This window comes from Carcharodon carcharias, chromosome 21 (genome assembly GCF_017639515.1).
Source record: "Carcharodon carcharias isolate sCarCar2 chromosome 21, sCarCar2.pri, whole genome shotgun sequence".
Lineage (NCBI taxonomy): Eukaryota > Metazoa > Chordata > Chondrichthyes > Lamniformes > Lamnidae > Carcharodon > Carcharodon carcharias.
In genome coordinates this window covers 43,788,394-43,811,947 of record NC_054487.1, presented here as the reverse complement: position 1 = coordinate 43,811,947, position 23,554 = coordinate 43,788,394, and the positions used below count along the sequence as shown (strand labels likewise).

General features: G+C 45.0%; 1 protein-coding gene across 1 annotated transcript in view; it reads right to left on the bottom strand.

Annotated features, from left to right (window-relative positions):
- The window catches only part of LOC121293146 (synapsin-3-like), a 998,055-nt gene that overhangs the window by 480,994 nt on the left and 493,507 nt on the right, over positions 1–23,554 (bottom strand). The window contains exon 2 of the mRNA XM_041215893.1: positions 17,295–17,352. Within this exon, the coding sequence (XP_041071827.1) occupies positions 17,295–17,352 (58 nt within the window). The remainder of the gene's footprint in view (positions 1–17,294; positions 17,353–23,554) is intronic.

Sequence of the window (23,554 nt, the reverse complement as noted above, 5' to 3'; positions counted from 1 at the left end):
CGACGCTATCACCTCAGACCAAACGCGGATGGTCTCCTCCCATCCTCCGTTGCAACCTGAGGAATGCAGCTGCCATCCCTTCCTGATGTTCCCGTGATTGTCACTGCAGCTCCACCAACTGATTTAGGATTGGGTCCGGAGGCTCTCACCTGACTCGGACTCAGCAGAATCCTGGCTGATGACCTCGGATGTCCCTGCCTCTGCCTGCTGTGGCCCAGATTGTGTGCTGTGCTCACCAGGTTATGACCCTGAGCCTGTTCTAGATCTAGGTCACACCGAGGCGTGTGTCTCTGCGCTGATGGTCAATGTGGATGAACACTGTGATGGGTCTTCTGTTGTGGTGTCCTCAGGATCCTCGTTTTAGGCGCCATCAGGGTTCAAGCTAGGGGCCTAGCTGGTTGAGGCTGTCAGACACTTGGCTGAGGTTCCTATGAAAGAAAGTAGAGATAATTAGTACATGGCAGGTGACTCTAAAACAGAATAAAGCATTCACAGTATGGTTGTCTGAGGGATGAGCTGGTGCAGGATCCTCACGTGAGTGTTTGCTATTGTCCTTACCATCATTGCAGGCATGGTCCAAGTCCTCTCTGACCAGCTCAATAGCTCGGTTTTCAAATTGAGAGGGGACCCTGAGTCCTGGCACTGCACCCCTGGTCCAGGACCTCTCCCTGAGATTGTGTGTGATCTTGCCCTGCATAAAGACAGTTGGAGAGAGTGTGAGCAGGTGCATGCCAGGGCAGATGATAAGGATGCCTGGTACGTGTGGGTGGGTGGTGAGGGGAGCCATGGATGGGATGAGGACGTGATCTCCAGAGGGGGTGAACCCAGATGGAGATGTGAGAAAGTGTGTGAGGGTGAGTGGTGATGTCCCTTGAGCTGGCAGTGTGAGAAGTGCCAGTGAATATGTGATGGACTTGTGAGTTGAGAATGATGAGATGGTTGACTTACCCTGGTGCACAGATGAGACCATTCATCTTCTTTCTGTACTGGGTGCTTGACCTCTTCTGTGCAGCGTTGGCACTGACCACCACTGCCACCTCCTCCCAAGCCAGATTGGTGAACTTGCTGGACCCCCTGCGGCCAGAGCGGGGGTAGAGAACATGGTAATGGGCTTTAGCTGTGTCCAAAACCTTTCCGATGACACTTCACTGGATCTGGAGGCTGCTGTCTTCTTGGTTTTTGGGTCCATGTCTTCAGTGCACAGTCCTGGGCTGCAGACATTGAGAACACTGTGCATGGCTGCACTTAAAATATGGCGCCAGACGTGCGGAGGCAGTGCTCTCATAGCAGGGCGGGTGAATTAGAGGTCGCCCGCCATGTTTCCCATGTGTGCATATTTAATGAGGTGGGAAGCAGAGGATACAGCACAAAATCCCGCCATTATGGCCAGCGGGTAAAACACCGATTTTCACACCTGCCACCGCACTTAATGCACTGAGGGGAAAGTTCCGTCCAGTGTTTCTGACTGAGACAATGATCTCCATTCCCAAACACAGTAGAAGTGGCTGGAACAGTTTTACACAACTAGTGTATGTGTACAATTGTGCAATACACCGGGATTGTATGGGAGCCAGACAATGCAGTGCACTGAGGACAGTGTGGGTGCTTCTTTCATTTACAAGTATGTTGCTTTTCTGGGAAACCAAAGTCATGTCAGCCCATATAATTGAAGTCTACTTATTTCATATTTCTTTATTTACTAATTAAGAGTTTTGCAGATCAAGTCTTGAGGATGAGGATGGTGGAGTAAGAGAAAGAAAGGAGAGAAAGAGAAAAAATGAAAAAGAAAAAAAAATGGGCGAAAGGAAAATAGGTTCTTATCTGGTAATGCTAATGTTCAATTACACTTCATTATAGTAGATTACACTGATGATGTATGCCATGTCCAATAAAGATATCATATTCCTAACTTTCAAATAGATATTACAGTCAATGTGGACTTTATGAAATTAACTTTAAAAATATGGTCAAAATGCTGCCCAAGCTAGCTGATGAGGGTCATGTAACTTTTAATGATTTCTGGACAGACAAAGGATTAACTCATGTCCAAACATGCTTCGAGAAATTCCTTACACCCTACCTTGAATAGACATTCAAAATATGAAACAACTTGTAAATTTATACTTCCTATTAACTACCCAAAACATAAGTCCACACTTCATGTCTCCAAGTCCGAAGCTTAATAAAGAGAGCTGTACAGAAACCAGTTCATCATAAGGAGGTGTGAATAACCCATCCATTTCCCCATTGTGTAGCAATGGCTTCAGATTTCCAAATCATTCTGGTTGGACATCATACTGTCAACAGATAATCAAACTGCCTTCAGATAATAAATCTTGTATTCTGTTAATATTCTAGCTGTATGCTTCATTCCCCAGAATCCATCTTTACTCCTGTGTCTTTGTCTGGGTGCTGTGTGAATAAATGTTAAATTTTCTTCTGATTTAAACTTACCTAAAAGCCTGCTTCATGTCTATTACTGAAAGTCACAACACTAAAGAGGTAAAACACTCCCTCTAAACACATCCTGAGAAGTGAGATAAAAAGGGAAAGGTCATCTCACTATCTCTCTCCCTCTCTGTACATCACATGCACAAGAACTTCACACTTTCGAGGTGAAAGTATGGAATATTGCTCTTTGAATGTTTTTCCACTTTTTGCACTGTGTCGAGATCAGAAACTCCAAGATCCTGGTATGGTACAGATTAGATACAGAACAAAGATTCTGAAATGTGCAAGAACCAGTAGCTCGGAACAGAATCCCTTTAATTCACTGTGAATTTTCTACTGCCAAGCGACGACACACTTCTCTAAACAGGACTGGTAATTTATGTTGCAGACTCATGCCTACATGGAACTGGGTCAAGACTACCCCAAGCTTATCTCACGTAGAACTCGAACAACCGGCAGACAGTAGAGATTCAATCTATTAGTCTGTTTTGGAAGAAATTTCAAATAAAAGGTGTGAGTGGGTAGAGACTTAACCTGTCTCAGTGTAGTTGACCATGTCATCTTTTCTATTAAAATTCCAGTTTTTGTCTTCTAGTGATCAGAGAGATTGAAGGAATGGACTCAAATTTCCGATGGATTTTCTGATGAAGGTACTGTGTGAAGAAGCACTCCAGAGAAAAAATAGAATGCTCCCCATCACAATGCAGTTAATCTGAAACAACAGCAACTTCAATTTCACACTGTTCACAATAAGTCATTGTATTCCACCAAGAGAAAATAATTAATACACTGACTTTTATTTATATTTTTATAAAAGTACATAAATAGAGCTTTAGTTAGCAACAGTTTCTAAACTCCAAAGGATTAAAGGATATGGGTTCAGTATGTCCCATAGGGTGTCTCAGTGAAAGCACGCCTCCTGATAGTTTTTATGGAAGCATACAGCAACACAAGAGGACCATTGCTTCTCTCTCCCTTTCTGCTCTGTCCTTGAGATAAAAAACCAAAATTGGCTCCTAATAACAAAAGCATGTAGGAACAGCACAGCACAAACTGATGACAGCATTCTGAAAAAATGGCACTAGAAACAGCAATAGAAATCCTTTAACCTACAAAAGCTTTTTAATCAAAAGATACTCAGAAAAGAACAAAATATCAAGTGATTTTTCTGGAAACCACAAGAGCTGAGCTTGGGAAGCCATTTGAATTGCGAGAGAAAGAAGCTCTTGGAGTTGAGACAGTCATAATCACAGAAAACTCTCATTAGGTTCTTTTATTTCCAAAAGGCTTCTCAACCTATTTACAACCAACTCTTGACCATACTTCAATCTTTCACAAAAAATCAATTCAGTATTTAGGAATTGCCTACCTATGGTTAATTTTTAATTCACAACTGGATACATTATTAGTAAATGAGTACCTTTTAATTTAAACTTGTAACCTTTCAAACTTTATAACCTTAACTTTCTACTTGGCACTGTACAGCTTTCTGGACTCAACATTGAGCTCAGCGACTTCAGAGCATAACCTCTGCCTCCATCTTGTTCTATTTTACACCAGCAGGAATTTACAGTTCCACCGAAGTCAATGGGTTTGAATGGTTTGCTGCAACGGGGCTGTAAATTTCAGCCCTGTGTGTTTTTTCTTTTTTTTTTGTTTTGCTGGGTCAGTCTCTTTTCTTTCTTTTTCCCTCCATGCTGCATTCAGATGGTGCTTACATAACCACTCATGCCTCATTTCGACACAACCTTTGTTTCTTGACTCATTCTCCTTGGCTAGATCATCATGAAATCTTTTGCTATTTCATCTCTCTGCCCTGCAGTCCATCACAGACCTTCTGCTTTGTTCTTCCTGCCTCATCCCCTGTTCCATTGGCTTAAAAGCCCTTACATTCTACCTTTCTTCAGTTCTGATGAAAGGTCATCGAACTGAAATGTAAACCCTGTTTCTCTCCACAGATGCTGCCTGACCTGCTCAGTATTTACAGTATTTTTGTTCTTATTTCTGCAATATTTTGCTTTTGTGTTAGCGTTTAATTCACTGCCATTCTCTTACAGGAACGCCTACTTTGAAGTAGTTCTGCTCTTCTCACTGACGGGATTTCCATTTGGCTCTTCTACCTTGTTCACCTTCTTTGCTTTCTATTTTCCTTCTCTTGTTTGATAAGATATCTAAAAAAAACCCCACTTCCACAGCCCCATTTCCTTCAACAGCAACTGTCTCTGACTCATCTCCAAGACACCCAGAGATCCGCAAGCCATTGTTCTCTCTGCATCATAAGATGCACTCTCAGTGCCATGCACCGACACATGCACACTTGTGATCTCTCCCTTAAGCAACACCTGTCTCAAAGCTGCCCTGGTCCGGAGTTTCATTTCATCCTTCGCCTCATTCGGCGTTTTAACAAAAAAACATTTTAATCTTCCTTTCAGGTGTGAAGGATCGCAATCTTCACCAACTCATGGGTACCATCACCCATCCAGTTCCAGTGTGATGCAACCACCATACATCTTCCTCTGCCCTCTCCTTTCAGCATTCTGAAGGGATTGGCCCATCCACAACACCTTTGCCCATTTTTCAATCACCCCACCACACCCTCCCTTCTCTATGGCATCTACTGTGCAAGCATAGGAGTTGCAACACCTGTCCTTGCAACTCTTCCTTTCTCACTGTCCAAGGCCCCAAACACTCCTTCAAAGTGAAACAGTGATTTACTTGTACTTCCTTCAATTTAATCCACTGTATTCACTGCTCACAATGCTCTCTCCTCTACAACATGGATGCCAAACACAGACTGGGTGACCGCTTTATGGAACACATCTGTTCAGTCCACAAGGGCGACCCCAATCTTCCGGCTCCTTGCCATTTTAATTCTCCACCTTGCTGCCACTCTGACCCCTCTCTCCATGGCCTGCTACAGTATTCAAGCGAAGCTCAACTCAAGCTTGAGGAACAGTACCATATCTTTCATCTCAGCACTCTTTTTAATTCATTCAGGAGATGTGGGCTTCACTGGCTGGACCAGCGTTTAGTGCCTTTCCCTAGTTGCTCTTGAGAAGGTGGTGGTGAGCTGCCTTCTTGAACCGCTGCAATCCATGTGATGTAAGTACACCCACAGTGCTGTTAGGGAGGGAATTCCACGATTTTAACCCAATGACAGTGAAGGAACGGCGATATATTTCCAAGTCAGGATGGTGAGTGGCTTGGAGGGGATCTTCCAGCTGGTGGTGTTCCCATCTATCTGCTGACATTGTCCTTCTAGGTGGCAGTGGTCGTTGGTTTGGAAGATGCTGTCTAAGAAGCCTTGGTGAATTCCTGCAGTGCATCTTGTAGATGGTATACACTGCTGCTACTGTGCGTCAGTGGTGGAGGAAATGAATGATTGTGGATGTGGTGCCAATCAAGTGGGCTGCTTTCTCCTGGACGGTGTCCAGCTTCTTCAGTGTTGTGGGAGCTGCACTCATCCAGGCAAGTGGGGACTATTTCATCACATTCCTGATTTGTGCCTTGTAGATGGTGGACAGACTATGGGGAGTCAGGAGGTGAGTTACTTGTCACTTAGCCTCTGACCTGCTCTTGTAACCACAGTATTTATATGGCTTGTCCAGTTCAGCTTCTGGTCAATAGTACACCCCAGGGTGTTGATAGTGGGGGATTCAGTGATGGTAATGCCATTGAACATCAAGGGGTGATGGTTAGATTCTCTCTTGTTGGAGATGGTCATTGCCTGGCACTTGTGTGGCATAAATGTTACTTGCCACTTGTCAGTCCTAGCCTGGATATTGTCCAGGTCTTGCTGCATTTGGACATGGACTGATTCAGTATCTGAGGAGTTGCAAATTGTGGTGAATATTGTGCAATCATCAGTGAACATCCCCACTTCTGACCTTATGGAGGAAGGAAGGTGAAGCAGTTGAAGATGGTTGGTCCAAGGACACCACCCTGAGGAACTCCTGCAGTGATGTCCTGGAGCTGAGATGACTGACCTTCAACAACCACAACCATCTTCCTTTGTGCTAGGTATGACATCAACCGGTAAAGAGTTTTCCCCCTGATTCCCACTTACTCCAGTTTTGCTAGGGCTCTTTGATGCCGCACTCAATCAAATGCTGCCTTGATGTCAAGGGCAGTCATTCTCACCTTACCTTAGGAGTTCAGCTCTTTTGTCCATGTTTGAACAAAGACTGTAATGAGGTCAGGAGCTGAGTGACCCTGGCGGAACCCAAACTGGGCATTGGTGAGCAGGTTATTGCTAAGCAAGTGCCACTTGATAGCACTGTTGATGACCCCTTCCATTACTTTATTGATGATCGAGAGTAGACTGATGGGGCAATAATTGGTCAGGTTGGATTTGTTCTGCTTTTTGTGTCCAGGACATACCTGGGCAATTTTCCACATTGCTGGGTAGATGCCTGTGTTGTAGGTGTACTGGAATAGCTTGGCTAGGGGCACAGCAAGTTCCGGAGCACAAGTCTTCAGTACTTTTGCTGGAATATTGTCAGGGCCCACAACCTTTGCAGTATCCAGTGCCTTCAGCTGTTTCTTGGTATCACATGGAGTGAATCGAATTGGCTGAAGACTGACTTTTGTAATGTTGGGGACCTCCGGAGGAGGCCAAGATGGATCATCTGCTTAGCACTTCTGGCTGAAGGTTGGTGCAAATGCCTCAGCCTTACCTTTTGCACTGATGTGCTGTGCTCCTCCCTCATTGAGGATGGGGATATTTGTGGAGCCTCCTCCTCCAGTGAGTTAGTGAGTTATTTAATTGTCCACCACCATTCACGACTGAATGTGGCAGATCTGCAGCACTTAGATCTAATCCGTTGGTTGTAGGATCGCTTAGCTCTGTCTATCACTTGCTGCTTATGTTGTTTGGTACGCAAGTAGTCCTGTGTTATAGCTTCACCAGGTTAACACCTCATTTTTAGGTATGCCTGGTGCTGTTCCTGGCATGCCCTCCTGCACTCTTCATTGAACCAGAGTTGATCCCCTGGCTATCAATGGTAATGGTAGAGTGGGGGATATGCCAGGTCATGAGCTTACAAATTGTGGTTGAGTACAATTCTGCTGCTGATGATGGCCCACAGTGCCCAGTCTTGAATTGCTAGATGAGTTTGAAATCTATCCCATTTAGCACGGTGGTAGTGCCACACAACACGATGGAGGGAATCCTCAATGTGAAGACAGGACTCCACAATGACTATGCAGTGGTCACTCCTACCAATACTGTCATGGACAGATGCACCTGCGGCAGGCAGGTTCGTGAGGATGAGGACAAGTCTGTTTATCCCTCACCACCTGCTGCAGATGCATGTCTTTTAGGGCTCGGCCAGCTCGGTCAGTAGTGGTGCTACCAAGCCACCCTTGTTGATGGAAGTTGAAGTTCCCCACCCAGAGTACATTCTGCACCCTTGCCACCCTCCAAGTGATGTTCAACATGGAGGAGTACTGATTCACCAGCTGAGGGAGGGCAGTATGTGGGAATCAGCAGGAGGTTTCCTTGCCCATGTTTGACCTGGTCCAGCGTCGATGTTGAGGACACCCAGGGCAACTCCCTCCCAACTGTATACCACTGTGCCGTAACCTCTGCTGGGTCTGTCATGCCGGTGGGACAGGACATACCCACGGATGGTGATGGTGGAGTCTGGGACATTATCTGTAAGGTATGGTTCCGTGAGGATGACTATCCTGTTGCTTGACTAGTCTGTGAGACCAATTTTGGCACTAGCCCCCAGATATTAGTAAGGGGAACTTTGCAGGGTCCACAGGGCTGCGATTGCCATTGTTGTTGTCATTTCCAGTGTCTAGATTGATACTGGGTGGTCTGTCTGGTTTCATTCCTTTTCTGTGACTTTGTAGTGGTTTGTTACAACTGAGTGGCTTGCTAGGCCATTTCAGAGTCAACCACATTGCTGTGGTCTGGAGTCACATGTAAGGTAAGGACAGCAGATTTCTTACAACAATCGACAATGGTTTCATGGTCATCATTGGACTGAATTCAAATTCCACCATCTGCCGTGAGCATGGGATTACTAGTCCAGCTGGATTACTGGTCCATTGACAATACCACTACGCCATCACCTCCCCCTACAGCCTTCAGGGCTAAACATTGGGTTCAACAGCTTCAGATTATTACCTTAGCTTCCATCTTGTTTTGTGTGTTTTTTCTTCTCTTTTTTGTTTTGCTGGGTCGGTCTTGTCCTGTTTCATTCTTTATCCCTGCATGTTGCATTCAGATGTTTTTTATGTAACAATTCATGCCTCATTTGGACACAACCTTTGTTTCTTTACTTATAACCATTAGCATTCTCTTTGGCTGTTGCATCATGAAATCATTTGTTATTTAAACTCCACTGGCTTAAAACCAGTTAAAATTTCTACCTTTCTTCAATTCTGATGAAAGGTCATTGACCTGAAACGTAAACTTTGCTTCTCTCTCCACAGATGTTGCCTGACCCATTGAGTTTTTCCAGCATTTCTTGCTCTTATTTCAGATTTCCAGCATCCCCAGTATTTTGCCCCTTACATTTTAATTTATATATTTTGCAGCAGGAAGCATCCTCATATACCCCCATGCCCCCATCTCACTAAAAGAGACTTAGAATGCATACACTAACTTATCTAGGTAATACTTTCATTCAAGCCAGTGCCAAGGTTCAGTAAGGGACGGACAGCATTGTGATGGATCTGAGACCAGCGGCCAGTCTCTAAACCAGAAGGATAAGCAGTTCTATCCCTCCCTGTTTCCTCTGTAAAGGTTCCTCACTTAATCAGCGTCTCTAGAGGCAGATCAAGTGAAATCGAGAACATATAATATGGGGAAACTGATAGGTGTTAATCCACCTGCTAATACTGTGTGGTGTAGTGCACTAGTACATCACTCAGATGTAGCACTGGGTCCCCCTTCTTCACATTGGTTCAGCAAACTGTCAATCACAAAGGCCCACACTAAATGAAGTGGAGGTGTGCATTGCCATTTTCCAGCTGAACAGAAGGACAGGACAGTCACATCAATAGACATCTTTGGTGAACTTTGGTATAGTGAAAAGTGCACTGTCCCATTTCACTTACAACGTAATTGAATGGAGTAGCAATCAAGTTAATAATGGAACACCTGTTGTTTCAAAATTGAAAGAGTTGTGTTGACGGAGATAGAATGCATTGAACACAAATTTAAAAACTGGGCATTTCCAGTTATAATTTGAGTCCTTACGGAATTTCCAATGTACACTTCTCATAAAAGCACCAATGAGGGCTGACTTTAAGCTCCCCACCCACACCACGCACACCCCCCCCCCCCCCCCACCACCCTGGCGAGTTTGAAGATGGCAGGACATGTAAAATCCAGTAGGTGGCCTTCTGACCACGTACCTACCTGCCCCTAACCTGTCTGAAATTTTACAGGGGATGTGGGAGGCATGCGCAGCTTGCCCGTCTTGGGTCTGTTGATTCCCTTAAGTGGCCATTCCTTAAGTGGTCAATTAATGGCCACATACCAAAGGGCCTCATCCCAACCCTGCCAGTATTTTACCTACAGCAGAGGAAGGCCTACTCCATGCAGAAAACCCGGCAGCTTTAGCAGTGCAGCTGGTGTTGGTGAACCAGGAAAGTGGGGTAGGGGTGGCGGAGAAACCTCCTTTGCACCCCTCCCTCCTATGTCTTCCCCTCCTTTAACCCCAGGCCTCTTGAACCCAGTTCTGAACCCCCCCAAGCCCCTCACTGAGACCCCAAACCCGGACTTATCTGGGCTCCTCAGCGACTGCCTTCAGTTCTAGTCATGGCCACCATTCATGGCTGGCATAGGTGGGACTGCAGAGCTGCCAACCACTCTAAGGCGGGACTTCCTCACAAGATAGGAGCTGGAGTCTTGCCTTAAAGTAATTAACACAGCTTCCTGCGTTAAATTGCTGCAGGGCAGCCATCAAGATCATAGATGGGCTCCGCCCCAACCTTTTTAGCTGAGAGGGGAAGGGGTCTGAGTCCCAGTGCAGTTAGTGGAAGCTAATCAGGTGAAGACTTGCAGTTCAGCCAGCATCAGGACTAAAAAGGGCCTAAACTTAAAACACTTGTCTATTTATATTACCTAAAACAACAACCCACAACTGAACTTCTATCTGTGTTGGGATGCAGTTGGTGTTCACACTTTCCTTTCACTCCAGGTTTAAATCTACCCTCATCTGATGAAATGGGAATCCGTTCTGCCTGATAGCTCTTGAGGTATTGAAACCTTTTGAGGCAAACAAATAATGTGGAAAGAATTGTACGGTAATAGGGTAAACTAAGAAGCAAGGAAATTGGGTCTTGTTAAAGATTTGTTGAAAAGTGAGAATTTGTTTCTGACAAGGTACATGCACAGCTGAAGCCTGAAAAGAAACACTGAATGCTTTGTCAAGAAGTAATCCGCCTTGATCGGGATTCTATTAACCACAGATAAAAATAGCTTTGTGCCATGACCCATTTAATACACCCAGCTACCCAATTTAACTGAGCCAAGAGAAGGGGCTTCTCAAAGATCTCTACTTAAAGTTGGCAATTTGAATAAACTGTTTGTGATCAGTGACAGCAAGTTCACTGAGCAGGAAGTGTTAGATAACTACAGCATTTATATGTCCCGTTCAGCATTTAGGCCCCAGAATTTCAATTGAGACAAAGCTCCTGGTGGATTTCCAAATCAGGCACTGGAAAATGTTTTCCATCCAGCTATTTTCTGGAGGGAGGGGACAAGAAAAGAACACAAGAGCACAAAAAATAAGAGCAGGAGTATACCATATGGCCCATCGAGTCTGCTCCACCATTCAGTACAATCCCAGCTTATCTTGGGGTTCAACACCACTTCCTTGCCCATTCCCCATATCCCTTGATTCCCTGAGACAAAAACCTGTTTATCTTCAACTTCCCCAAATTTCCTGCACATCAGGGATGAGGCGGGAGACCACCTTGGGAATTTCCCTCAGTAGACCTTAGTATAACTCACGGCAGCTGAGTCTACAAAAAGGCCTGAAACCATTAGTAGGGAAAGATTGTAAATATTAGACAGGACCCTGAATCTCCAATGCCTCTAATGAAGAATCATACAGACTCGAAACGTTAACTCTGTCTTTCTCTCCACAGATGTTGTCAGACCTGCTGGGTTTTTCCAGCATTTTTTGTTTTTGTACTGGAATACTGTAGTAAGCAATCTTTCACCTTGATGACCATGAAAGCTCAACTGCTGCAGTCTTACAGCTTTCCTTTAATACGTGTAAACTGTTGGTCAGAGACATGCCAGGAGAAACCATATTTGGCAGGATTCTTAGATCCTGCTGGGGGTGGGGACAGAAGTGGTTGAACATTGAAAATAGCAGTTCCAGCTGGCGTTCTGTTTTCTCAGCGCCATTCCTGCTGCCAGCGTGCTTCACCAGGTTGGAGAAAGGCCAGTTCCGGAAACCCACCCAATTTTGGAATAAGGCCAATTAAAGTAATTAAGGTCCCCACTTCTCACTCCTGTCCTCACTTTTCACCTGACCAACCTCTGCTTTCAAAGGATCATCCTCCACCATTCCCGCCAACTACAGCAAGATGAAACACCTGCCCCTTTACCTCCTGCCTCTGCACCATCCAAGTGCCCAAACACTCCTTTCAGGTGAGGCAGCACTTCACTTGCACCTCCTTCAATTTGGTCTACTGCATTCGCTGCTCCCAATGCAGTCTCCTCTACATTGGGGAGGCCAAACGTAGACTGGGTGATTGCTTTGCAAGAACACCTTCGGTCTGTCCGTAAGCATGAAGCAGACCTCCCCGTCGCTTGCTATTTCAACACGCTATCTTGTTCTCATGCCCACATGTCCGTCCTTGGCCTGCTGCAATGTTCCAGTGAAGCCCAATGCAAACTGGAGGAACAGCACCTCATCTTCCGATTAGGCACTTTACAGCCTTCCGGACTTAACATTGAGTTCAACAACTTCAGACCATGAACTCTCTTCTCTATCTTCAACCCTTCAATCTCTTTTTTAAAATTTATTTTTATTTTTCATCTAATTATTTTTATTTTTATTCATTTATTCGTCGTCTTATCCCCTATTTTAATCCCCTTTTATATCTGTTTTCTATCCTTTTCCCCAACCACTGCCCCCTACCCCCAAAAGGGCCATCTGTTGCTTGTTCCATGTTGTTCTTTCACAGAGTGTTGACCCTTGTTCTGCTATTAACACCTTCTGCTTCCTTACCTTTACGCCGCTACCAGCACCTCCTATAGCCCTTACCGCTACCATTAACACTCGCTTTGCCTTTTTGCCCATGACATCTTTGTCAACCTCTCCTTAGCCCCCATCTATTGCTGGCCTTCTATCAAGTTTCACCTGCTCCACCCTCTCTTAAACAGTATAAAATCTATCACCTTTCTACTTCTCTTTAGCTCTGAAGAAGAGTCATACAGACTCGAAACGTTAACTCTGTTTCTCTCTCCTCAGTTGCTGCCAGACCTGCTGAGTTTTGCCAGCATTTTCTGTTATTAATTTAAGGCAGTTAAGAACTTCATTGTGAGAATGAAGAGGAGCAGTTTTGGATTTTGATGGGATATGTTTGGCATATGTCGCATGTTGGATCAGGGACAGACCAGGTGCATGGAGGTGGCTGCCCCCCAAAATTAGGTGGGGTCATAAAAGGAAGCACAACTGAGAGTGGCATTCAGCCATTGGTACACAGGTGCTATTGGGTATGCACAGGTTGCAGGAAGAGTTGTCAAATGCACTCAGGTAGGGCAAGGGTTGGCACCTTCCTGGCATTGAGGGCATAAGAGGAGGGTTTAGATTTCCACACATTGGGTGGAATTTAATGCCCTCCACCAAAGCAAGTTTAGTGGCAGGGGACATTTAATCAGTGGGAGGGGTGAGGTCTCTGCTCCCTTCCCCCTTCCACCCTGATTAAGTCAGGGTGGGAAGGCTCATGGACAGCCTTCCCTCCAATTGAAGCCCATAAGTGAGTAATTAATGGCCATTTAAGGGCCCCATCCCATTGTCGCTGGAGTTCACCCAGTGGTGTGCGAGGGACTCGCTTGCGGGCTTCCAGAGGGGCCCTTCATTCAAAGGCACTCAGTACCTGATTAAGGGACCCAGTGTCAGGGAGGTGGGGGGTGGAATCCCACTGAGAACAAACCCCCTGCCTACTCCCTCCACCCCTCCTCACAATCCCCAACCCGCCATCACTCACCTGTTGCCTGGGTCCCTCAGCAATTCTGGGCCTCAAGGGGGTGCATTGCCGGCAGCAGCCACTGCTCCCCCAATGGCGCTGCCAAGTGACAAAGAATTGTTGGCCTCTAATTGATCAGCGCCTCTAGGTGGATAGGTCTTCCGCACTTCACCCCAGGGCTCTTGATCCTAGGAAAGGCCTGCTGCTGCCCAGTTAATCAGCTTTTTAGCACTTAATGCAGCAGGCCTTCCCAAAAGGAGGTGACGCAGGACATTCACCGGCTCTCCGGCAAATGGGTGAGACCCCATCATTCCATTAAATGCTGTCCATTGTTGGGAGTCCAGCTGAGCCCAAAAAGGCAGCAGCTGATGATTGGAGCCCAACTGTCAGACTTTGGGTCCAGTAACAATGAGAAACAACATCCTCCTCAGGGAAGGCAGAGCCCAGGGAACAAGGAGGACAGAGGAGAGGAATCGCAGGGGGAAGGCAACTGAGGCCATAAGCTCAACAAAGGATCTAACATGAAAATTACCATGAAACTATCTGTACGTGTCAGAGAACTAGTGCTGCAGGAGACTGCAATCTCAAGACAAATGGTTACAATGGTACAAGGCAGATGGTTTGTGCCCTCACTGGTGAAGACCATACAGTGCTGCCCTCAGTGCCCTGCCAGTAATTGTCAAAGCCACTGTAGCTTGAACTTCTTTGCCCCTGGGTCCTTCCAAGGATCATCTGGGGAGCTTGGTGACAACTCACAAACAACTGCACACCACTGCATCTCACAGGTCACTGATGCCCTATTTATGCAGCTGGACAGTACATCCAACTCCAGACAAATGGGGTCTCGCAGACACAAAGGGCAGTGATTTTACCTCTATCACTGGATTCCCCCAGGCACAGGGCATTATCAAATGTACCCATGTGGCCATTAAGGCACTAAATAACTGGCCAGTGAGATTCATCAACAGGTAGGGCCTCCACTCCCACAAAGTTCAACTGGTCTGCAACCATAACAAAAGCCTCCCGCACATGTACACTCTCACTCTTGGCAACTACCAGGACTCCTTCAGCCTCCTTGTGGCCACAGATGAGGTGAAGGCAACCTGCTCATTTGTCTCTACTTGCAGCTGAGATGTTTGTGGCGAACGTCCTTGTTGTGGAGGTTCCATGGGGGCATCTCCAGAGGCTGCTGCATCTGCATCATTGCAGAGGTAACTTCTGTCACTGGACACTGCAGTATAGATGGTCTCTCAGTCAGATGGGTCGAGGAGGTCATTGATGCTGGTGTTACCTGTGAGGGGTGGCACCCTTATCCGACTGCCTTAGCACTTGGCTGGTGCTCACAATGGCTGGAGGGAAGCTCCAGCTGGGATATAACTGGCATCCTCTCCAAACATCTCTCTGCCATCAACACCACTGGCTGGTCAAGACTACATAGTGTGGCATGCATCCTGTGAACATCGGTGTAGGTCCTGTATTCACTCTGAGTGCTGCTGTATATGGCTCTCAGGGATTGGCCACCCTCAATGGAGCAGCTCACACACTCAAAGCCCTGAGCCATCGTGGACTCCTCCATTCTCACCCTATGACCCCGCACCCACTTCAGGGAACTCCCACACAGGAACATATCAGTTATTGGTGGTCTAAGTAAAACCCTTCTTTCTTGTGATTCATGAGGCATCCACCTGTGCTCATCTAAACAGCGCTGTGTCTGTCCTACATACTCTGAGGGGCATTGTTCACAGTTGCTTCAGCCTCTGCAACCTCCTGCTGGTTAGGAAGTGCTCATCATCCAATGCTGCCCTGTCTATGCATGCACAAAGATCCACCGAGTGACTATAATTGAGCTGGTGGAGGGGACGCTTGCAAGATGTGAGTGTGGTGGTATGATGCCTCTGCTGCCAGCACTTGTTCCTGTGCAGAAACAGTAATCTGTCCTTCCACCTGATATTTGAACTTTTAGGAGACACAAGAGCACATTAGGAGAACCAGCCTTGCAGAGCAGGAGCCTCTGCAGTGCTGAGGTTTCCCAATGAAGCTGAGTCTCTAGCGTGCTGTTGGGAGGGGGGGAGTGTACTCCATCCACTCCATCTACAGATTGTAATATCTTTTCACCCTCTCCATTAGGAATATCCATCCTGCCTTCCCTGAGCTGCTCCTGAGGAAGCCATCCTGGCAATCTCCTTCAGGGCGGTCAATAAGCACAATGGGACGCACCTCCTCCATTCTGTACCTTTTCACGGGGCATTCTGAGCCTTTTTCTCCTGCAAGGACAAAAGTTGTGAGATACAAAGGCCTCTATGGTCAACGCCATCGGCTCATTGCGGGGGGAAGCTGCGTGTATCAGTACTGGCAGGTCCTCCGCAACATTGAGGCTCTGAGCCTTGCTGAAGGGTCAGTAAGTTTTCTGAACACACATTCTTTCTATGTTCAAGAGCAGTGTGCACCTGCAAGCTCTTCGGCTGATGTGTCTGCTGAGGTTGAAGGCTCAGAGGCCTGTCCTGTGGGTCTGGCAGTGTACTCACTGGCAAGAGTGAATAAGGCAATTGAATCTTTACCCTCACTGAACCCAGTTCCTCCTGACCAGATTCTGTCTGCTGATGATCTTCGCCATCTTGATCTAGCCCTGCTTGGTTTGCGAGAGTGGCCTCCTCCTGCCACCCTCCAAAAAGAGGACCTCTCTTATCTCCCTTGCTGCCACAAGGAGGTCCTCCAGGTCGGCATCAGCAAAACGAGAGGCAGCCCTTCCCTGGTTTCCAGTCCTGTCCTAGCTTCCAGGCCTGGCCCGATATCCAGCCCTCTGCCATTCATGTTCCAAGTCTGTTGCTGCAATTCAATGAGTTGAATGAGAGCCACAGAAATGGCATTTTAAATTGGGCCCACAGTCTTTCAGTCCCACCTCTGTTTCTAGCCCCACGGCTGCTAATTGGCTAACCAAACCTCCCTCCAGTTAATTAACAATTTACCGCTATGAAAACTAGGCCATTTGACTGTTCCCCCTCCCGGTCCCCCACCCCAACTTACCCCACCTTACCCCATCCCATCAGGACCCAGAAGTGCCATGTCAGTAAACAATGAATCCCATACTACATACCTCACCCTAAGCAGCCCCTGATCAGCAGGTATGAAACATGACGAATGGAAACAAAGACAGGCTGAGACACATCAGTAAGTGTATCGTCACCATCACCCTTTAGTGCAACTGAACTTCAGATGAATACATCTCTCTCTTAGAAAATCCAGAACCCGGTATTTATCATTGCAGCTCACGCATACAATGAAGGTGAAAATCTTGTAAAGAGATAGCTTTTTCACAACCTGCCTCAAGCCCAGTGGCCACAGGAGGTCAGTTTTAAAATGATTTGGCACATTTTAGTTCAGCAAAGACAAATTCCTCACAAACCTCTTGAAAATTTAGCAACATTATAAATCATAGGAAAAAGGAATTATGACACCACAAGTTGTATCTTCTCCTTGGTCATTTCTTGGGTCATCCACATTGGACTGCCAGTGCCATCCTGATGTAATTCACTGTACAGCTTATAATTCGTAATAGGTTTAATACTTTTATCAATGCAATGAGCTTTGAGCCAATTACACTTCCTGCAGCAAGGATGCTTTTGAGATGTGGGCAAAACGCAAAAGTTTTAGTTACATAGATAGGTAAGCATACATGCCTGCTCTAAACGGATCTCATATTCATCCAGGACCTTCTTGCCTCGGAAGTATTTGGACCTGAAAAGAAAAATGAAAAGGAAATCACGCATAAAGATCATTACCTTACATGTGGCAACTCTCTGCAAATCTCCTGCAAATCGGATCTATCTGTACTTCATCTACATGTACCGTTCTGAAAAGTACTGACCCATGCACATATTCCATGGCAGCAATGTGCCGACTTTCCACTTTTCCTCTGCTCAACTTTCATTGTGACCCTGTCCCATAGACCATTCTTTTACAGCCAACAGTAGAAAATCCAATCTGTAAATCAACAGCCACTTGTATTTATGCAGTGTCTTTAATATCCCAAGGTGCTTCATAGGAGAATAATATAGTCAAAATGACTTTGAATGAACAAAGTGAAGGATGCACAAGAGTCCAGGGTTGAAGGAAAATAGTTCTTGGAGGGCTTTAGGGCTAAATGAAATTATGGAAATGGGGCCAACACAAAAGTTAAAAAATTCTATCTTGCTTGGCACCCCATCCACAATCTTAAACATTAAATCCCTCCACTACCGGCGCATAGTGGCAGCAGTGTGTACCATCTACAAAGTGCACTGCAGCAACTCACCAAGGCTCCTTCCACAGCACCTTCCAAATCTGCAACCTCTACCACCTAGAAGGACAAACTGGGCCTGTATTCTCTAGGGTTTTTAAGAATGAGAGGTGATCTCATTGAAAATTACAAAATTCTCACAGGACATGACAGGGTAGATGTAGATAGGATGCTTTCCATAGTTGCTAAGTCTAGCACCAGGGGACTCAGTCTCAGAAGCCATTTAAGACTGAGATGAGGAGGAATTTCTTCACTCAGAGGGTGGTGAATCTTTGGAATTCTCTACCCCAGAGGGCTGTGGAAGCTCAGTCATTGAGCATGTTCAAGACAGAAATTGATAGATTTGTGGATACTAATGACATCAAGGGATATGGGGATAGTGCGAAAACGTGGCATTGAGGTAGACAATCAGCCACAATCTAATTGAATGGCAGAGCAGGCTGAATGGCTTGCTCCTGCTCCTATGTTCCTACAACAGCAGCAGATGCACCAACACCTGCAAGTTCCCCTCCAAGCCATTCCCATTTAGTGTGATTGCTTCATCATCGTTTGTTTTGTCTTAGTTTCTGAAAGAATTTCGAGTGATTTGTTGAGAGAAGATAATATAGCATCAGGGTGGTATTACAGGGAGCCATGACAGGTTCACCTTTAAAATTAATATTTTAATCCTATTAAGGCACCACTTGCTGGAATTCTAGGAAAACATAACAGGTAAATTTTTAACATTGTAAGTTTCCTTAGGAATTAGTTTGAAAAACACTGTGTCATCTACTAAGAAATTGTCCCATTTATTATAGCCTAACATAATAAATCATCTGAAGCACCATGATTAGATTTCAGTGTGCTATTTCACATATACCATTAATTTATGAATAATGATCAGTTTCTCCTCAGCTTGTGCTGAGGTGCTGGCATCCTGGGTTACCCTGTCTGAATCTTAGTCTGTGATCGGGGTTGGGAGGGGTTCTGCGATGAGGCCAGCTGGCAGCATTAACTGAGGTGATTCAGTTCCCTGTGCACTGGAGACTGTTTACATTCCTTTAAAAGAAGCAGTAGCTCAGCCGCTACAGTCGAGTGCCCTTAAACAGAAGCCAGGCTGTCAGCTCCCACATCCATGTGTTCGGGCTGCACTTGGATTGAGATTCTTTACAGGACTTCGCCAGTAATGGAGGCAAACGTGCCAAGAATGAAGGAAAAGAAATTGGAATTCTGGACATGTCCACTCTGAGCTTGTTTACCACAATGGCAGTAAAATAACAAAGAGAGTTACTCAGAATTGTAAGCATGCACAAGGGCTCTCTGTGACCAAAGCTCAATACTTTCTAAAAGGCTACCAGAATAGATGTGTAAAATCATGACTACACAAGAGTTGAAGTCACCATGCTGCTGAGCCAGGTTGTTTTTTTTTATTATTTTTTGATTAATATTTGTACTGATCAGGTTGGGGGTGTCAGTGATAGGGGATTTAAAGCTTTATAATACTTTATCCCAATATCAGCATCAGACACTCCCAGGTATACACAGCAGGGTCTGTATCCACAATAAACCTTTCCCTGCCCTAACAGTGGATCTGCCTCAGAAGTGCCCCACCCACCTCTCCCTGATATTTACTGCATATTTCTACCAAGAAAGGGAAGCCCATAATCTGGCTTTATAATTCAGGGGCCAGATAATTCAGGAGTGCCAACTTTTGGCTCAGACAGTGAACTGAGGTCACACGGTGAACATAAAGACCTGGTGACTGAACTTGAAGAGCAGGAGTACTCTCTGTGCTCTGAGCAACATTTCTCCCTCAATTCTGATCAGCAAGAAGTGATTAACTCATGTCGTTGCTGCTTTCAGAAAATACCCACATACCAGTAGCTTCATTTCAAGGCAATTCATTATACAGAAGCCTTTTGAGATATTTGAGTCACACAATATGGGTATATCTAAATGCAAGTTTCTTTTTTAATGTTGCATACTGTGTCCTTACCTATCGGGAACTAGTTTGAGTTTACTCAAAACACAGGAAACTTGAATCCATCTAGTCAGCCAAGCTGGATTTTGACCAATATGCCAAAGATGAAAGGTCAGTGTCTAACCCACTGTGTTACTCAGGCTCCTTTCTATTCACCACACTGATGATCAACGTGACACTCACTTAATAGAATTTCCCCAATTGTTGTGGACATTGTGTTTCACAATTGCCAATTACTGGACTGCAACACAAAGCAGGTAAAAGGTTCTTATATAGCTAGTGCCAACAAATGGCTTATTCAATTAGGAATATTTTGGACGATCAAGAAGACTTTATACATTAATATACATCCACCTCAACATATATTTGAAATTTGAACTGCAAAATATGACTTTAATTTCTTTCCATTACTTTTAAATGATTTGCTTCTTTTTCCCAAAATCCAACCATTAAAACAATTAGATTCCTTGAGGATAGAAATGTTTTTCAAATAAGGCATTTAAAAAAATGATAGCTAAGTCTACTTGAGCTCACCCTGCCTTATCCAGTCATCATCTGCCCTCTCCTAAGTGTCCCCTACCCTGTTAAATGTTGCTGAAGCTTTCTCTGACCCGTCCCACTGAATCTCAGCTTTATATGCCTTATCGAGCCTAACTTTTCTATGGTCTGCCACACCACACTTTGTCTATCCTGTCCCGCCCTATCTGAGCAACTCCTGCTAGCTGGCATGAGCATTCCCTGCCTCATTCCAGCCTTCCTGAGAATCCCCTGTCTTTGCCAAGCTGCAAATAATTCATACTCCAATGCCAGTTAAATTGGGCAGTTTGCAGTTCTGATTGAACTTCTCTTTCAGAAAATAATTGTGGCATATACACAAAGGGTGACATGCCATTCTGTACTACTAATCCAGTATATAATCCAGGCTAACATGCAGTGCAGAACTGAAGGATTGTTATACTGTCAGAAGTTATATTTTTCACACAAGACATTAATCCAAGGCCTTGACATTCCTTAGGTAGAAGCAAAAGACCCACAGCAATTTTCAAAGAGAAGAGAGTCTCCCCGTTGTCCTTGACAACATTTCTATGAATCATGCTAGTGGCGGGGGGAGGGGGGGTGGGGGGGGGGGTGTGTGTGTGCTGGAGAGGGCAACATCTGATCTACCCAATTCTGGTAAAGTGGGTTCTCTAAGCTGTATTACTCTAACTCCACAATAGCTATTGTTGGTGGTATTGGGTTGCTTGCTGATCATTCTGGCTCCGGGTCTGTTCCTCAGCCAGCATGGAGGCCAAAACAATTAATGGTTTGAGGAAAAGATTTTTAGAACAAGAATCATCAGCTTCACAAGTGGTCAAAGAAATACGTACGATGGCATTGCACTCCCTATGAAGGGACAGTAGTGCACTACTGATCATGATATGGGCTCACACACTCCTGTGAAACATTTTCATAGTGATGACAAATTGTTTATACAGTGTAGCAAGGCCATCTGTTGGCACAAACTAAGTACTACATGAACAAATACAACAAATCAATCCTCATCTTCTCTGCTTGCAAAGTAACAGATCAGACAATGCATTTATCTGCAAGATATGTGAGAGGCACACCATGAATTAAAGAAAAACTACCTCTTCAGTAGTTTGGTCAGTCAGTACCATGCTGCCAAAGCCATGTGGCTTGAGTATATCTTTCTGGTTCTTCAACTCCAGTGTAACACAGTAGCATCTCCCTCAAACACTGCATTCTAGATGGCTGGCATATCTGCAGCCTTCCCATGTTGTTCAGCTTTCTAGAGAACAGTGACTGATAAATGAAACTCATATTTGGTATTTTTAGAATGAAGGTTTAATGGAAAGCAATGTTTCCAGTTACATAGTACCAACAAAAGTGAACTGCAGGGTTTTAATGACACTGCATGTAGCTTATGCATCCACAGTGATGAGTGAATTTATTAGCGATTAAGCAGATGAAGGCTAAGCTGAGGCAGACAGGGACCCAGATCAAGTGGGACTACGTTACAGTTCAGGGAACTATATAAAGAAAAGATAATTCTGACCCATGGGAAGATTTGGCTTCATCCTTCAAATAAGCAAACTTGAAAGTCAGCCTTTGAAATCCATTGAAGAATATAAGTTATTTTAAAAAACACAAAAAAACCTTCAAATTCCTAACTTAATTATTTGATATGTAATTAAAAGTAGGGTTGGTGAGGAGATTCCAGATTCAGTGTGCTTCATGTTCAAAGACAGCAATGCTTTCTCAGGGTATTCTCAGCCTGAAGTCTTAATTGTAACATGGCAGCTTTAAGAGCTTCCCTCATGGCAGAGGTCACATGACTACAGCAAGCCAGCTAGGACATGTAGTATTGTTGCATTCAAAACCCAAACACCCCCTTTTCTTAATGAACAAAAGGTCCAAACATCCTCCTTTTCCTAACAAACAAAAGACACATTTACATGTCCAATTATGTGTAACTGTGAGTTATCCAAGTTACCCACTATACACTCACTGTGCTCATGCATTAACAACAGTTTGTTCTATTAGGCAGTCTCTGTCCCTGCATTGCATACATAGTCTTTAAATCATGCAGGTATCTTAAATGTACACATGTGCATTGTCATTGGCTTTACATCTGGGTGATGTTCCTTGTCCGAACAGTGTCGTTCCTGTGGCACTTGTTGCTGTGGTAACTGTTGTTGTTCCATTGCCGTTGTTGGGGACCTGTGGAGCTCTGGGATTCATGGTAGTTCTGTGCTCAGCACAGCTGGTGAGATACCTTTCCCTGACAGGCCAATTGCTGTGGAGGAACAGCTTTGCTAGTGGTGCGTGCATGCCTGTGGTTGTGCCAGTGCATTTGGTCATTCACTTCCACCATATATGATTGAGGTGACAATTTCTCTGCGCATGTCCCAAGTTTCCACATGGGTTGGCTCCTGTTGAGAACATTGAAGGCTTGCACCCTGACTGACTCTCCAGTGTTCAGCTCTGGCAATTGTCTGACAGTCTTGTCAAAATGAAACTTGGCCTTCTGTCATTTCACTTTAAATGTTTTCAGTCATGCCTGTTACTAATTCTGGTTTCAGTAACTTTTTTGCTATTGGAAGAGTAGCTTGGGTGCAGTGTGACATTAGCCTTTGGACTGGACTACTTTCCATGCCTTCAGTTGTGTGTTTCTCCACTTGAAGAATGCCTGTATACATCTGTGCTAGATTTGCTCGATTTCTTGATGATTCCTTTGGTGATTTTCACTGCCATCTCAGCCTTTCCACTTGATTGGGGATAGTGCAGTGATGATGCATAGTGCTGAATTTTCTAATCCTTTGTGAAGCGGCCAAATTATACACTTGTGAACTGAGGGCCCTTGTCACTCATCACAACGTTGGAATGCCGTATCGACTGAAGTGTGCTTTCAGGCATTTGACTATTTCTCTTATTGTCGTTGAAGTCAGCTGGTCTAACTCCCAATAGTCAGAATAGTAGTCTATAGTGATAAGATAGTCAGTTCCTGCTACGGTGAAGAGATCTACTTCCAGCTTCATCCATGGCCTGTCTGAGATGTAATGTGTCTTCAATGGCTCTCTAGCTTGTTTAGCTTGGTACTCATTACAAGCACTGCACTGAACTATGTGATTCTTAATTTCATTGCTCATGTTTGGCCAGCAGAGCACTCCTCTTGCACTTCTCAGACTTGACTCAATTTC